Raw genomic sequence first — 18,257 nt, 5'->3', positions numbered from 1 at the left:
TCAGAAGTCCTGGACTGGACAAACCATGGGGTGTAGTTCTACCAGAAGATGGGTTGGAGACCACTGGTATAGAGCAGTGTTTCCCAATCCTGCCCGGCACATTTTAGTGCTTTCCCTGCTCCCAACACACCTGATTCGATAAACCAGCTCATTAACAGGTCCAGGTCCTTTCAGAGTCGCAGGGGGTGCTGCAGCAGGGAGTCCACTAAAACGTGCAGGGCTGGGTGCCTCCAGGACCAGGGTTGAGGAACACTGCTGTAAAGAATAATAAAAGACTCTGTGATACATTTTACTTCTAAATTTGTAAAATAAACTTGTGAAACAGAATCTAACAGAACTAAAATATCATTTATTCATTTTTACACTACACATTTAAACCACAATAAAAATTTCAAAAACTTAAATTATTATTTTTTAAAATCAGCGACATTTTTTTTGTATCTCTGATAAACCCCAGCATAAACATAAAAACAAGAAAGAACATCTTTCCTCTCAACAAAATCCACCCAACCATTACGCTGGGAGATGAGCAGCAAACAAGGTTTCTGACGTGTGTGTGTGTGTGTGTGTGTGTGTATGTGTGTGTGTGTGTGAGAGTGTAAGTGTTATTGTGAGAGATCATTGTAGTGTGCAGAACTGAGAGCACATCATGAGGGCTTGTCCTTCTGATCGTTGGGTGAGGACGATAAACATTTGAAGAGCTCAGGCTGTGTAGGCGTGGCCAGAAACGGCTGGGCGGGGCCACCATTGTGGGTAGACATTTCAATAGGCGTGGCTGGACCAACGCTACTGCCCAGGCCGGAGGATGATGTGCTGTAGGAAGACAAAAACACACACAAAGACTGATTCAGCAAAAATAAAGACTGTATTTGACAAAACTTATGGGACAAATGAATCAGTAGAGGATTTAAGTATTTGTGACTTGGGCTACTGCTGTGGTCAGGGGAGGAAAAAAAAAAAAATGAATAAAGGCTGGACATTCCTGAACTTCCCAATGGCCAGTCTGCACCTGGGCTGGTCTTCCACTGGGAAGTACGAGACGAGGAGGGGGATGTTATTATATAAGTGATAACTTTCTTCTCTTAAAGAGAGGAAATGATTATTGTGTGTTTTCTGTTTGAAGTAATAATTAGGCGCTATTCCATATATCGTCTCTGTCCAGTGAAAAACAGGTATCTCCAAAATGGGGACTTTACAGGAGAAGGCAAAAATGATGTGAACTCTGAAAGGAAGTAAATAAGTAAAATAAATAAAGAAGTAAGATTTAAGAAAATAAGAATTTAATCCAAGTAATTTCGAGCATTTATACTGGTCTATTTATCCAGAGTTATTGACACAGTGTACAGAACAGCTACAGGGTTCCAACCATAAAATCATGAAAACTGAATACAGACAAAAATGGAGATACAGGTTTTTCATTGGACAGCAGTGATATGAGTGTTATTCTGTTGCATTGTAATAATTTTTGTGTGTTTTTGTTGGTAATATTGTCAATTTGATTCTGTTTATTTGTATTTATATGCACTACAATTATTAAAATAATAATAATAATAATAATAATAATAATAATAATAATAATAATACACAAACGTTTCATTTTAATATTTACGTGTTTGTTTATATATATATATATATATATATATATATATATATATATATATATATATATATATATATATATATATATAAAACTTAATATATATTTATTTATTGTATATATATATATATATAAGACAAATGTTTGAGGATGTAGAAGGGTTTAGGAGAGTTTTGGCTGATCATACAAACTAGTTTCTTATCAGCGTATAAAACAAAGTATTACTTTATAATGCAACAACAACAAAAAGCTAAAACACTGATCTCTGAATATCACTGAAACGACTGATCTCGGCTCAACAACCATAACACAGCTGCCTTCATCCATTTCCACCGACTGTCAGAAAAGGGTGAGTGAACCGGCGCACTGCTGTCTTCTAATGTGTGCATTGCTTATATGCGACATGTCTAATAGCTCGCTGACAAGCATCATGATTTATCCACCCTGTATTCAGCTCTGAGCTGAAGAGAAATCCCTCACTGTGGGCCGGTTTTGCTTCAGTCTGCTGAACGATGCCCACAATATGAAATACACGGTACAGCTATATGATTCAGTTAGAATTAAGAAGCGCTGGGAGTTTACAGTCAGTAAATAAAACATGCAGACACACACCTCTCACAGTCAGAGTCACAGTAGCTCTTACTCTCCTCTTCAACAGGGAAGCGGGTCTCGTACGCACAGCGCTGAATGGCCTGGGCAACTGTGTAGCGAGTCTGGCCCTGAACACAGGCCTCCATTTTTGCAATGTTCAGGTGCGACTGCAGGAAAAGGTGCAGACGGCTGTCTGACAGCAGCAGCGGCATCTGCAGTATTCTGTAAACAACAACGACAACAACAACAACGCCTACGGTAAATAACCTGTAATGAGCCATTTGTTTAAAACCTCTTGACTTGATAAACTAACCAGTTACACACACACACACACACACACACACACACACACACACACACACACACACACACACACACACAATCAGAATGTTGTTCCGTTTCCGTTCGTGGCTTAAATGTATTATTATTATTATTATTATTAATAATAATATTAATAATAATAATAATAATAATAATAACAACAACAAGCAGAATAATGGGGAATGGGAAGGTGTTTCTCTCCATCGCCACTAGATGGCAAAAGCAGCACAGTCTGTACAGTTCTCAACTCCAGTCAGCAGGTATTTCACAAAGCAACATCTCTAGTCTCAAAAATCAAGCCTGTCCAACCAGGTGAAGAGGAACCTGTGAGAACTGATGCAGCCAAGAGAAGGAAAGAAAGATATATGAACACGTACGCGTCCAGAAACTTCTGCAGCCCCAGCATCCGCTGGGTCACCTGGTACGTGTTGTTGAGGCTGAAGAAAGGGTTGGCGGGGGGCAGTCTGGGCAACTGTCTGAAGACACATAAACAAACAGGATGAGCTAGAGTAGAGGGAACCGTACCACCGTCATCAGACTGGGGCACAGCACACATTTCAGTGTTCACTGCTTTCAATATGGACACTGAAGATCTGCCAATTTAATAGTGTTCAATTCTATAGACATACTGACATAAATTGGTCAGAATTTTTCTGTTTAAACGCCATAATATTCCATACAGATCATTTACAAAAGCCCAAAATGCAATCATTTCTGTTAAGAAAACAGCAACAGAATAATAATAAAACCAATCAGAACAGACACAGTTTTAGTGTTGTTTACAAAAGCTGTACAAAATACAATAAAAGCTATATATATATACATTAAATTAAAATATTTTAATAAATCATCATCATCATCATCATCATCATTATTATTATTATAGCAGAATTCAAAGTCATGGATCCAGCTGCTTTTCCCAGCTACACACAAACTAAAAGACTACTTATGGAAGAAATAAGGAGACACCAAGTTTGGAATTCTATCAATGATATAATTTTTTTTATGCCTAAAATATTGCATCAGAATTTCACAAATAAAAATGCTCCAAAATAAGAAATATAATCTTCTAGATTGCAAATATGCTGTTTTGAGGAACCATATGTTTGTGTGGCAGCTAATATTTATATATTGTGTTCGTTTGTTTATTTTTTTTTTCTTTGTGTGTGCATATATACATACTTTTTTTTTTTTTTTTAAGACAGTTATCTACCAATGCAATTCAGCCATCATTAGCACTCCCTAAGGAGTTGATTATAGTATAGTGTCGGTCTGTCAACAGCATGGTGCACCTCTTTAACTACTCACATGAGCAGAGCATTGTCCTGCAATCTCTGACGGAGCCACACAAACTCACTGTATCTTCTCCTCACACAGGAGGTCTTCTTACGGAAACACATGCTGTTGGTCTGCAACAAACAGAACAAGCAAATCACGAGAACGAACAAACACACAGGGAGAACTGCTAAATCAACACTGACCCAGTCAGGGAACGCCTGCTTATCAGATGGAGTATGTGTAAAGAAATACACCAGTGCTTTTCTTATATTGAACCTGATCTACCATATTGTTACACAATGTCCAAATGTTTGTGGACACCCCTGATAATAAATGCATTCAGCTACTTTAATTTGCACCCATTGCTGACACACACACACAGCTTGTCTAGTCCCTGTAGAGAAGTAAGGCCAATAGAATAGGACTCTCTGGAGCAGATTAGCATCATGACCCTATTGGCTCCATGCTGCCTAATAATGCCAGGTGTGGGCTAGAGGGGTATAAAGCCCCCCAGCATTGAGCTGTGGAGCAGTGGAGGAACTGTGTTCTCTAGGATGATGGTGGTGGAGCTCCATCCAGTACTTTTGGGATGAGTTGTGGAGTTGGGGATGATGAGGTGGGGTGGTGATCATCATCATCCAACATCCTGACCTCACTAACACTCGTGTTGCTGAATGCAATCAAATCCTCACAACAATGATTATCTTCTCTGGACAGTAGAGACAGTCACTCCAACAAAAGCAGTATCAACTTTTTAAATACCCTTGATTTCAGAAGAAACAATGAATGAGCAGGTGTCCAAATACTTTTGACCATTGCAATTGGCTTTTCTAGGTATTGTAAATCACTCTGTTACAGAGGATGTGCCGAAATGCACCAAATTCCTTTGATCACAGGAAATGTGGCGAGTGTTAACCTCAGACTGATGCAGGTTTGGACTCACATGAAGGCAGATCTCGTAGTCGATGTACGTGTGCCAGAAGTCCTCCTTATGGACCTGAGGATCCCGAACCCAAACACTTACAAACTCCTGAAACACAACCAGAAGAGAAACATGTGAATGAATATGAATGTGCGTGTGTGTGTGTGTGTGTGTGTGTGTGTGTGTGTGTGTGTGTGTGTGTGTGTGTGTGTGTGTGTGTGTGTGTGTGTGTGTGTGTGTGTGGAGGAAGTTTTGTCTGGTTTGAGTCACTGGGTCAGGCACGCTCCTGCGAGAATTTCCTCATGCTGAGGTCCACAACGTCCTAATGTCGGACCTCATTATGTTTCAGTGTAGTGATGGGCGATATGGTAATAATATTTTATCACAATATTTAAAAATATTTTTACAATACACAATGATTATTGTGATACATGATGCATCAGCATAAATAAATAAATAAATAAATAACGAGTCGGCGCTGGCTGGCTGTTGGAGGCGTGTGCAAGCCTCCAACCTCCTACCCTCCCAGCATTGGGAGAATTAAAAAAAAATAAAAAATTTAAATCAAAATTATGAACAGCACTGATACATAACATGCAAATAGACACACTCGTCACCACCAGGTCAGTCAGTGTCACTGCAGTGCTGAGAATGACCCACCACCCAAATACTACAGTCTGCTCTGTGGTGGTCAGTCCTGTGGGGTCCTGAGCATTGAAGAACACACAGGGTGAGAGAAGGCTGATCACAGAGAAGCAGATGGAGACAGTCTGGACTTATAGACCTACACCCTGCTCCTGTATGCTTAGTGGAGCTCGCAGAATGGCCATTGAGGGCTGAAACAGGGTTGTGGTTGATGGGTGTATGCAGTATTGTCACTGAGGAGCCCAGGATGCAAACAATAGCTGGAAAATCAACAGCTAACACAAGAAGGAGAAGTGCAGTCACTCCAACTAAAGCTTAATGTGTATTTTGGTGAAAGCTGTAAGCAGGAGATGGAGTTTGCAGCTAATGGTGATTACAGACCTGCCCGTTTCTTTGAAGGAGATTTGAGGAAAACGCTGCTCCTCTAAAAACACCCGTCCAAACCTTAATCCCCAAAAGGGTGTCTGTTTAGTAGGGTGTCAGTGAAGTAGACAGGTCAAAAGTCAGGGTTCATACACTTCAACCATTTTCAAATTCAAGGACTTTCCATGAATTTTCAAGTACCAAAAAACTCAATTCCAAGTCCTAAAAAATTCCAATAATTCGTTTTTGGGAAAGTTTAGTCCACGCTATTGGCTGAAAGACGGCTGGTTGTATTGTAAGGTACTTTTCCACATTTCTAGTCAAGTTCTAACATCTAGAGCAGGGGTACGTCATTAAAACTCCAGTCAAAGAGAATTGTCTCTCGCCGAGGTCCACAACATCCTCATGTCTGACCTTATTAGGATTCAGTGTAGTGGTGGGCGATATGGTAATAATATTCTATCACAATATGGTGGTTGGTGTGGCGCAACAGATAAGACCACTACCTGCCACTGAGCTACCAGTGGGAGACTGGGGTTCGATTCCCGGTCTGGGTGACTATGTTGCGCTACACCAATAAGAGTCCTTGGGCAAGACTCCCAACTCTACATTGGCCCACCTCTGTAATACGAGCAACCTCTAAGTCGCTCTAGATAAGAGTGTCAGCAAAATATCATAAATGTAAAATGTAAATATTTAAAGATACTTTCACAATAATTATTGTGATACTTGCGATAGGGTGTCTGTGATTTTCAGTAAAGTAGCCGGATCAAAAGTCAGGGTTCAAACACTTTAACCATTTTTAAATTCAAGGACTTTCCATGAATTTTTAAGTACCAAAAAACTAAATTCCAGGACCTAAAAAAAATCCAATATTTTTTTGGGGGAATGTTCAGTCCACGCTATTGGCTAAAAGACTGTCCAGGCTATCTTGTGTTTTATTTTTTATATTTTATATATAAATAAAATGACAAAAATGGGCTCATTACAATGTTTTCCATTACTTTTTTCAATACTGTTGTTTTTCAAGGATTCCTCAGCACTGGATTTTAGCATGTTTATTTTCCATGACTTTCCAGGTATTCCAGGACCCGTATGAACCCTGAAAGTAGTAGTGAAGAGCTTCTCTTCAGTGGGAAGTGAGGAAACCTCTATTATTAGCCCTGTTACAAAACCCCAGGATCACATTTCTCTGTGACTGGCGTTTCTTTCCCAACACCAGCAGGTTTTTCCACTCAAAACGAAAGTAAAACATGCCGAACCCACTTTCAGAGGAGACGGTTTAAATCTGAACATTAAATGGAAATCATTCAAAGCCTTAAACACATCCTGGAACCCAAGCTCAAGCATTCTGGTGCAGTCTTCACTGTGACTGAACCAGCAGATAAGCCTCAAAGCTAGTGCGTGAGATTCTTGGGTAAACTTTAGTGCAACTGGGATTTTTATGGATAGAAAATGACCCAAACTAACTGAAAGTCTTGCCACAGGTTGGTTTCTCATCTCACATCTCTCCTATACTTTAGTAGATGATACAGACTTTATTTCATTTTCGGTATTTAAGCACTTTTGGCAAATAATAGTCCAATTAGGTCACCGAAGAAATCTTTTTTAGAACCCTCATACAGTAGCAATATCGCATTCAACCATTGTTTTATTTCCATCTCCAATTTTGACAAGAAAATTGTCCAAATAAATAAGTTTTCAAGTCCAAACCTAAAAATATTAATTCAAGCAGTACTCAAATAATGTCTGAAGTATTTATTTGACTCATATATATGTCCAATCTGAGTCACCTAAATACATCGGAAATCATATGAGCCAATATTTATAGTAGCATCAGGCCAATACAGCCACCGAGATTCTCCGTCACTGTCAGGAACACGGGTACTAGAGCAACATGCTGCATGAAGGTTCTGCTCTGGAAATAGAGCTGTTCTACTGCGGTTCTGTTCCTAATAGAGTGCTTTACAACTACTGCACCATACAGTATAACATCCAACCACTTTTACTGCTTCCTGAATTAATAAAGGATCTGGTACAGCTTCTGCCCAGTTAGACTACAAGCCACAATCTCCACCAGCCTTCATTCCAGAGCCACAAACATCTCAATGTCTAACAGAGTCTCCAAATCATCATCAGTGGTCGTCTTTAACGATGAGGAAAATCAAACGGTACCTTCTTTGTATGATGGTCTATGGAGTCCTCCATGTCTGGGGCTTGGCTGGAAAAGACAGAGAGACACGATTTGTCAGGAGAGAAGGAAAAGGACCCGGTTCAGATCTCCTACCGCTAATCAAGCAGTAAGCTTCATGAGAAGTTTTAATGAGAACAAGAAAATAATAAAGAGGATTGGAAATTAAGCTTTTAATACAGCAGAACGGCCCTAAAAGCCTCATGTTGATGCAATATCAGATTTCAGAGGAGCTCTGGACCTGTGTTCATCAACCACGTGTACCAACAATATTTACATATTGCTGCTGAGACTGAGCTGGAAATCTGGGGCCGGATTTACAATAGGTGTATTAAAGTTTCATGTTTCTTAACTTCATGCCTAAGAAAAAAGGTTCAGATCAGTTGTGATCCTTAAATAAATGTTCTTAAGAATTTTCATATTTTTCTTCTCAACTTTTCTGAAAAATTCACATAAAAGTCAAGACAATTCAACAGTTAATATTCTCAAATAATAAGCTCTTAAATATTTACCTAACCTTACGACAGCCTCACTGTCTCAGCCTGCAAGTGTTCAGAAGGTCGGCCTCTAAAATGATTCGTTAAAATAGTTTAATTGCAGAATTAATAGATTCTTGTATGTGGGACTAGACCTGCAACTTGTTGATGATGTTGCTAAGGAGGGGAAATAAACCAAAACAAAAAAACAAAAAAAAGGTGCACACCATCCCCTTAGCGACACCATCAACAAGTAGCAGTTGTTATTCATCATCCTCCAAAATAAAATGCAAAAAATATATGCAAAATAAGCATTTTAATAAAAATCAATCAAATCATAATAACAGAAAATATGATGAAAACTTCTAAACCTAAAAATATTAATTCAAGCAGTGCTCGAATAATGTCTGAAGTATTTATTTGACTCATATATATGTCCAATCTGAGTCACCTAAATACATCGGAAATCATATGAGCCAATATTTATAGTAGCATCAGGCCAATACAGCCACCGAGGTTCTCCGTCACTGTCAGGAACACGGGTACTAGAGCAACATGCTGCATGAAGGTTCTGCTCTGGAAATAGAGCTGTTCTACTGCGGTTCTGTTCCTAATAGAGTGCTTTACAACTACTGCACCATACAAAGCCCATCACAGGTTCCCAGACCTGGTTCTGGAGTACCTCTGCCTTGTATCCCCCCCCCCTATTCTGTGCCCTATTCACTACATGATCACTATTTAGGGCACCATCATAGGGAACAGAATTCAACTAGGTAGTGACTGATCTTGGGCACCTCATTATGAGAGTGAGGTCAGCGCTGCATTAACAATCTTAAAGTCAGCCTCGGAGAAGGCCAACGCAATGAATTATGGGTATTCCATGTCCGCTAGACAATGCCTTTACAATAGGTAGCGTACAGTTACAGTGCACTGTAAATTCGGGACCATGTTTTTGGTCACCATTACAAAATGCCGGAACCCCAAAGTAGTGCACTATGTAGTGACTAGGGCACAGCTGTGGACAGGCAGGAGGTCCTCCAGGACCTAAATGAGACATGGCTGGTCTACACTGATATGACATGATATTGCTTTTCCGTTTTAGTGACAGCTATAGCAGAGGCCACAGACAAATCATTTTTGGATGGAAATGACAAATGCTTCAAAGCCGTTGCCGATGTTGCTATGGAAACAGAGATTATTGGTAATATTTAAGCTGATAAAGAGTTGGACATTTGAAATGCATTAATGCATCAAATTAGGGTCATGTGACAGACCGTCCATCAAATTCCTCCTACAGGAAACACAAAGGCTGTGTTCCAAAACGCACATCGTCTCACCAAATTAACTGATTAAATTAAATGCGACAAATGACTATTCTGAGAGTCAAATTATTTTAATTACATTGTTCAGATTATGAAACGCTCCGTCACCAAATCATTACAACTTACTTTTTAACTTTTACAAACAATGAAGATTAATGCCTTATTTTAAAAAAACAGTTTTTAATGACATTTTCTGCTAATATAAAAGATTAATAAGACTCCAATATCTTTTTTCCTGTCAAAATCTATAACCAGGAATGTGCGAAACAGCAGCAATAGAATAACACAACTAACCCTAGTTTCTGATAAATGTGAAGAGCGTCACTTTAGCCTCAGTCTGGAAGTATTTTGTGTTTCTGCTTTGTTTGTATTAGTGACTTTTATTTTGACACAGTCTGGCCGATATCATCAACCGTCCTCCGCTAGTGCATAGACAACAAGCTGATTGGCTGTTTTTGGTGAAGAGGTGGGACTTTATTCGTAAGCAGACGCGATACGAGAAAATCTCTGGGTGATTCTCTTGAAGAGCTCTCCTTTTAACGCTCAGCCCGTGTCCATATGAGACTCCCTCACCTCACAGATATAACCCTGCAATGAGCCACACCCCAGTAATGGTGAGCCACACCCCAGTAGCAATGAGCCACACCCCAGTAATGATAACCCACACTACAGAGCAATGAGCCACACCCCAGTAATGGTGAGCCACACCCCAGTAGCAATGAGCCACACCCCAGTAATGATAACCCACACTACAGAGCGATGAGACACAACCCAGTAATGGTGAGCCACACTACAGAGCGATAAGCTACTCTCCAAATCGACGAGCCACGCCCCAGTAATGATGAGCCAAACCACAGAGCGATTAGCTACTCTCCAAAGCGACAAGCCACGCCCCAGTAATGATGAGCCACACCCCAAAGCAACGACCCATACCCCAAAGCGATCAGCCACACCCCAGTAATGGTGAGCCACACCCCAGAGCGAAATGCTACTCTCCAAATCGACAAGCCACGCCCCAGTAATGGTGAGCCACACCCCAGAGAGATATGCTACTCTCCAAATCGACAAGCCACGCCCCAGTAATGGTGAGCCACACCCCAGAGCGATATGCTACTCCCCAAATCGACAAGCCACGCCCTAGTAATAGTGAGCCACACCCCAGAGCGATATGCTACTCTCCAAAGCGACGAGCCACGCCCCAGTAATGATGAGCCACGCCCCAGTAATGATGAGCCACACCCCAAAGCGACGAGCCACACCCCAAAGCGACGAGCCACACCCCAAAGCGACGAGCCACACCCCAACAATGGTGAGCCACACCCCAGTAGCGATGGAGCAGTAGATGCGCGCCCCTTGCCGCTCAGTCTGTGTTCTCACTTCAGCTCTTCGTCCAGACTGAAGGAACTACTGCTGTAAACAAACAGCGGCAGGAAAACTGCATCTGGTTAAACTTCGGCTTTTAATCCATCCTGAACTGCTCTAGCTGGCACCAGAAATACCTGTGATGACATCACCAACTAATCAACTATTAAATTAGGTGCCAACTAATCGGGCTGTTGACTTTTAGTTCACTAATTAGCTGCTGCACCCCTACAGTAAATAGTGTATTTACTTAACCCCAACAGTGCCCCTCCTTTCGTAATCGCTGACTTTCTTTAATGCAGGTTATTGCTTGTAAATTGAAGATTTGCACAGAAAGCCAACAGAAACTGGGCTAATGTTAAGCAAGGGCCCTGCACAGCACAGGGGGGGGGTCCATTTTGTGCATTAGTCATAGCATTCAGCACTTAAGCGCCGTGTCCGTCATTCCCGTTAACCGTATGTGCAAGGTTGCTCAAACAATACAAAAACCGTCAAACCAAAACAAGCCTGACGGCTCTGAGAGAAGTTCCTTTAACATGCAAGTACCTGCACACCTGAGCACCTGTGCTGAGGACCTGAGGGGACATGCAATCTTATTACATAATAAAAATACAACATAATGTAATATTTAAGTATGATCTAACACTGTGATATCAGAATATACCATGATCCAGTCCGTTAAATTATTATCCTACAGAAAGTGGTGGTGGTTCTCCATCACTGTGTTCATCATTAGAACATCTCCAGAGTTCTCCTCTCTCATGGAGTCTAGTATTATTTAGAGTTCTCCTCAGATCAACACCTGGTTTGGTGGTAAATCAGGGCTTAATGATGGTAAATCAGGTGAGCTGCTGCTGCTGCTGCTGCTGATGGAGTTGAACACATCCTCCACGCTGTGCTGGCTGGACTGGGGGGCGTCCAGGAGAACCCTGGAGGAACCAAGCTCTGTTCTTCAGACTAGCTCACCGACAAGATCTCACTACTTTCTTTCTTCAGAATGTAAAAACCTACAATGAAAGCTCTTACAGCTGAGAGACAGGACTTATTAGCACCAGGGGACTATACAAACACATATACTGGTTGGTGTGGCGAAACAGATAACACCCCTACCTGCCACTGAGCTGCCACACCATGTTGGAGACTGGGGTTCGATTCCCGGTCTGGGTGACTATACTGTACTACACCAATAAGAGTCCCTGGGCAAGACTCCTAACACTACACTGGCTCACCTCTGTAATATGAGTAACCTTGTAAGTCGCTCTGGATAAGAGCATCTGCTAAATGCCATAAATGTAAATGTCAATAAACAAACGCCAGCGAGCCAGCTATCCTAGGATCAACAATCCTCTTGCACAACAGGTTTCTCCAAATATGAGACGGTTTATGTGCATGTAAACGCCACTGCGGCGCACCACAACAACACATGACTAATAGGCCATCTACTCTCTATTGTTAATTCATTATAAGGGATTATTTTAATATGTTTAAAAAAAATGCCGAGTCATTTAGCTTAGCAAGGTCTGGCACTAAACCCAGGACGAAAGACCTAATGACTGAATGACTACTACTGAACCTACTGAGGCCTAGATCATCCAAAACACTTATTTCTTTTAATAATAGAGCTTAATTTGGTATGTAAACATTGTTAAAACTATAAAATATAGCCCAGACCATCCAGGATTTTATATATATATATATATATATATATATATATATGATAAAAGAGAGACAAATACGCCTATTTAAAAAAATAAATAAATCAAATATATTAGAAAAAAGCTACAGAACATGGCAGACTATAAGACTAGAGGTTGTTTGCATATATTAGTCTTAAAGGAACATTAACCAGCCTAAAATTAAAATTGAGACACACGAACTCTTACAGATTTTAGAACTGGAACTCGGGAAAACATTAAACACAAGAAAAGTGCAGAATAAGGGCTCTTTAACCTCAAGGCTTAGTACTCAGTGCCTACCATGAAACTAGTATGCCATGTTCTGCAGTTCTGAAGGTGAAGAACTAAAGTCAGGACTCAAACAGACCCCCTACAGACCACAGTTACACAAGCTGCTTACACTCAGTGACCTGCATTACGACAAAAACACAGCTGTTAACAAATTCAACAGGCCAATGAGGAACCTTGTTTTGGTTACCTGAGATCTTCTGGGGCTTGACTGCCAACAGCGGACGTCATTGTGAATGTATGCTGATACACTGTAGAGCGATTTTCAGTCCTAATCTACATCTACATTCCCAAAAATACTGTATTCAATAAGTCTGCTGATGTTGCTGTGTAGGAATAAATTGTGGATAACAAAAATTTCATTAAAGAATTCCAATTAACTTAAGTGGATAAATGTTTTTCGAGTCCTGAAATGTTGCAAAACCCTGGATTTTAGTAGTTAGTAAATAAATAAATAAATAAATATAGTTATTAATTTCTCATATGTTCCCAGTAGATCAGCTTTAAGTGTGTTCATGTTATGACCATTATGGTTGCACACCGTACAACGAAACACACTATACGTCCAAATATTTGCGGACACCCCTTCTAATGAATGACATAGATGTGCTAATGCACACTCACACAGCTTGTCTAGTCCCTGTAGAGAGGTACTGCCAATAGAATAGGACTCTATTGGCACCATGCTGCCTAACAAAGCCAGGCGTGGGCTAGTAGAGGGGTATAAAGCCCCCCAGCATTGAGGAGCTGTGGAGCAGTGGAGGAACTGTGTTCTCTGGAATGATGATGGTGGAGCTCCATCCAGTACTTTTCATTGGGATGAGTTGGGGATGGTGAGGTGGGGAGGTGATCATCATCATCCAACCATCCTGACCTCACTAACACTACTCTTGTCGCTGAATGCAATCAAATCCTCACAGCAATGCTCCTCCTTCTAAATCTAGTAGAAAGTCTTCCTCTCTGGACAGTAGAGACAGTTCCTCCAACAGAAGCAGGATCAGCTCCTTAAATAGCCTTGATTTCAGAAGAAACAGTGATTGAGTAGGTGTCCCAATACGGTCTTTACGGTCCTTCTCTACAGGGACTAGACCAGCTGTGTGTGTGCATTTGCACATCGGTGTCAGTATCTTTAGATATTGTGTACAATACATGATAATATATGACATGACCTCAATTTTGCCCAGTGTGTTGACATAGCCAGTAGAGTCCATCAACATGCATTAGGTGGAATAGCGACTGTTTGAACACATTTGTTATTAAATTGAATAATATAATAATGTTAAATACTGATCCTTTAACTCCAGTGTATAAATAATCCACATAATTAAAGGGTGTAATTAAATTATTATGCTATTTTCTTTATTTCAGTGGCATGAAATGATCTTAAAATGATAATACCCAAAACTCTAACAGTCATTGTGACAGGCCTGGCTGGCTGGCTGGCTGGCTGGCCATGTGCTATACGTCGCATGACGTCATAGAGACAACGTTAAACGAGCCACAGCTGCAAAACGTTAACTCTGCGCGTGGGATCAGCAGACGTGCTGCGAAACCTACACGTACATTCAATTAAACGTTAAACTGCACGTGTGGAGCACGGCTCACACTGGCAGGCACACCACAGAACTCCCCAGCCAACCCATAAACATCAGCAGCACCTCCACCTGCACCTCCACCTGCACCTCCACCAGCACAGTAAACCCATCCTTACCCCTCCTCCTCCCTCTTCTTCCTCCTCCTCCTCTTCCTCCTCGATGAGCTGTGCTGTGCTAAACCGTGCCACGCGCCGAACCCCTTCCACCGACTCTCTAGCAGACTGTGACGCGCGTGCACTCGCTGCTCGCTCCCGATAGGAAATGAGATAAGATGCACACGCTCTCACTTTCGTCTTTTAGCGCGCGCACACGCACACGCGCACGCGCACCGCGGTGACGACGCGAGCAGGGCTGATCCAGGTGCGCCTGTGATCCGGACGGGTGTCAGTAAACCTGCTCGTGCGGCTCCTCACGGGGTTTGACCTTTCAACTCGGCCGTGTCCCATTGCGCTCTCATTCACTGCTTTAATGCTAAGAGTGTGCAAGTGAAAACGACCGAGCTGATCCAGCTACAGCTGCGCTATTATTAATATATGAGTGTATATCATATCATAAAAATATTAATATATTAATATATGGTGATATATCCCCACCACTCTACACCAGACAAGGCCATTGGCTAAGACTCTTAACTCCTGACGTTCTCCTCCCTGTGGAGCACAATTCTCGTGCAAGGGGCCTGGCTTATTATTATTATTATTATTATTATTAAAGCAGTAAATAAACAGTAGTACAAAAATATATATTTTTTATTATTAAAAATAGAATATAAATCATATGACGTTGAAAGTTAAGAAGATGCTAATGGCGTGAAAGCGCCTGTAGGTGTCCCAATACTTTTGTCCATGTTTTGTATATATCGTTGCCGTCATTACAAAACCTTGTATGTCCAAATTAGCAGCTTTACAGGAGGAGCAACAAACCTTCTTACCTTATAATGGAAGTCAATGTAAATACTATATCAACCACCATAGCAACCACTTGTATTAACATAGCAACTGCCATAGCAACCACCTGAAATGCCATAGTAAACACCCTAACAGCCTACTGGCATACTGTATTCACCACCTAGAAACCCATTAGCAGCCCCATAGCACCTACTCTGCAACAGAAATACCTTAACAGATAGCAACTGCCATAGTAACCACTTGGATATTTGTATACACTAGGATACTGTAACAACCATCCTTTGCAACCACTTGAAATACCGTAAATACAGGCGCCAGAGCAACCACCTGGAACACCATAGCAACCACCTGAAATATTTTAGGAACCACTACAGCAACCACCTGTGAATATCGTAGTAACACCACAGGATTCACTTAGCAACCTTCCAACACCATAGCAATGCCACAGCATTCACTTAGCAACCTAGAAATACCATAACAACCACCTGAAACACTATAGTAATCACCATACCGACAACATGGACCACCTTAGCAACCATCTGAAATATTTTAGCAACCACTCCAGCAACCACCTGGCATAGAATAGCAACCACCTAAGAACACCTTAGCACCCCCACATAGCATTCACTTTGCAACCTTGCAACACCATAGCAACACAATAGCATTCACTTAGCAACCTAGAAATACCATAGCGACCACCTAAAATACCACAGTAATCGCCATACCTATAAACACCTTAGCAACCCCACATAGCATTCACTTAGCAACCTTGCAACACCATAGCAATTCACTTAGCAACCTAGAAGTACCATAGCAACCACCTGAAATACCATAGTAATCGCCATACATACCAACAACATGGACCACCTTAGCAACTACCTGAAATATTTTAGCAACCACCTGGCATTGAATAGCAAACACCTATGAACACCCTAGCAATCACACATAGCATTCACTTAGCAACCTTCCAACACCATTGCAATTCACTTAGTAACCTAGAAGCACCATAGCGACCACCTGAAATATTTTTGCAACCACCTGGCATTGCATAGCAAACACCTATGAACACCCTAGCAACCCCACATAGCATTCAATTAGCAACCTAGAAATACCATAGCAACCACCTGAAATACCATAGCAATGGCCATACCAACAACATGGACCACCTTAGCAACCACCTGAAATATTTTAGCAACTACCAGGCATTGCTTATCAAACACCTATGAACACCATAGCAACCCCACATAGCATTCAATTAGCAACCTAGAAATACCATAGCAACCACCTGAAATATCATAGTAATCGTCATACCAACAACATGGGCCACCTTAGCAACCACCTGAAATATTTTAGCAAACACCTGGCATTGCATAGCAAACACCTATGAACACCCTAGCAACCACACATTGCATTCAATTAGCAACCTAGCAACACTTTAGCACTCACTTAGCAACCTAAAAATACCATAGCAACCACCTGAAATACCATAGCAACCACTTCACCCTGGTGACCACATAACAACAGCCTAGCAGCTGCCTGGAGCCACCATTCAGGAAACACAGGTTTTCAGTTTTCTATGAAAATCTGACTTATGAACTAATTAATTGCTTGCTACAAAAACTCCACCTTCACCCCCACCTGTTCCTCCGGCCCCTGTGCTCCTACACTACACTCTCCGATCCTCAGTAAGGGGGAGCTGAGTTCTCGGACCTCTCTCCCCTCCAACAGTTTACAGTCAGTCGTTGAACCGCAGTCATTAATGAAGGGCTTAATCTACTCCCATTATGACACTGTGGTCTGGAAACTCAGGGGTGGGACCCTGAAAACACATGGTTAGGGATCCCCTGTGGTCAGTGTAACAGCAGGCAGGCAGGCAGGCGGGATCATGACCTACTCAGTAACTTCAGGAATACACATTTGTAAAATTCTGACCACAGACCTCATAGAGGAACTGAAAGACAGTCAAATAAAACCCTGAGCAAATAAACGCGATGACTGGACAGATCTACACGGCTTTGGGAAGGTCAATATGTTACATAATCTCTGTCCATATGGCTCCTGAGGTCAGTTCTAAACATTCACCATGTGACTGTGGGTTGTCCTCCATGTGACCTGTCGCCTACATCCTACAGCCACATGTGTGCTCTCTCTGGATCTGCACAGCCCTGCTGGAGCTCAGGGTGAAGGTGCTTCTTATTACCTTCCCCTGCTCTGCTCTCGGCTCACTTCCTCCATTACAGGGTCCTGTGTTGTTTCCTGGTGGGTGGAGAGGTTCTGGGCTGCTCTGTTAAGGTTCTTCTGTGGTTATGCTTCACTGTTCTCTCCAGGGGGGTCTCTCAGGTATTTCGTGGACACAGTGGCTATCCTGAAAGCGCTGGCTTCTTCTCTGCATACCTGTTGTGTTCAGCTGAACCGAGAAAACATGAACATTCTCAAGATGCATCTGATGTTTTTACATCATTTTAATGATGCATAAGTGTATATATATATATATATATATATACCAATAAACTCACAGATTATTTACAGATAATTGCAAATTGACCTTTAATTGCACATATGTGTGCGTATGTGTGTGTGGTATTGCACATTGCATTGTTGGGACTAATCAATATATATTATATGTATCATATAACATGTGGCTCATTATAGAATTGGGGGTAGATTTTGCATCCCCTAGAACCTTTTGTTATTAAACAAAATATAAATCTTGAATCAGTTT

The 18,257-nt window shown here is 41.4% G+C and overlaps 1 protein-coding gene across 3 annotated transcripts; it reads right to left on the bottom strand.

Moving 5' to 3' along the window:
- Nucleotides 1–372: 372 nt before the first annotated feature.
- On the bottom strand, nt 373–17,844 carry snx10a (sorting nexin 10a). Of its 3 annotated transcripts, none has more exons than XM_072674989.1 (7): nt 17,736–17,844; nt 7,893–7,938; nt 4,731–4,817; nt 3,818–3,918; nt 2,887–2,985; nt 2,210–2,410; nt 373–813 (listed from the first exon to the last, which is right to left on the bottom strand). In XM_072674989.1, the coding sequence occupies exons 1-7, from the start codon at nt 17,768–17,770 to the stop codon at nt 648–650; spliced, it is 735 nt and encodes a 244-aa protein (XP_072531090.1). In that variant the 5' UTR covers nt 17,771–17,844; the 3' UTR covers nt 373–647. The 3 variants fall into 3 exon arrangements, with proteins under 3 accessions (XP_072531090.1, XP_072531092.1, XP_072531091.1); XM_072674991.1 differs by lacking the exon at nt 17,736–17,844 and adding an exon at nt 14,915–14,979; XM_072674990.1 differs by lacking the exon at nt 17,736–17,844 and adding an exon at nt 14,744–14,822.
- Between the last annotated feature and the right edge of the window lie 413 nt (nt 17,845–18,257).

The sequence above is a fragment of the Salminus brasiliensis genome, chromosome 3 (assembly GCF_030463535.1).
Source record: "Salminus brasiliensis chromosome 3, fSalBra1.hap2, whole genome shotgun sequence".
Lineage (NCBI taxonomy): Eukaryota > Metazoa > Chordata > Actinopteri > Characiformes > Bryconidae > Salminus > Salminus brasiliensis.
Note: the sequence above shows the minus strand (reverse complement) of the source record. Positions and strands in the feature narration are given on the sequence as shown.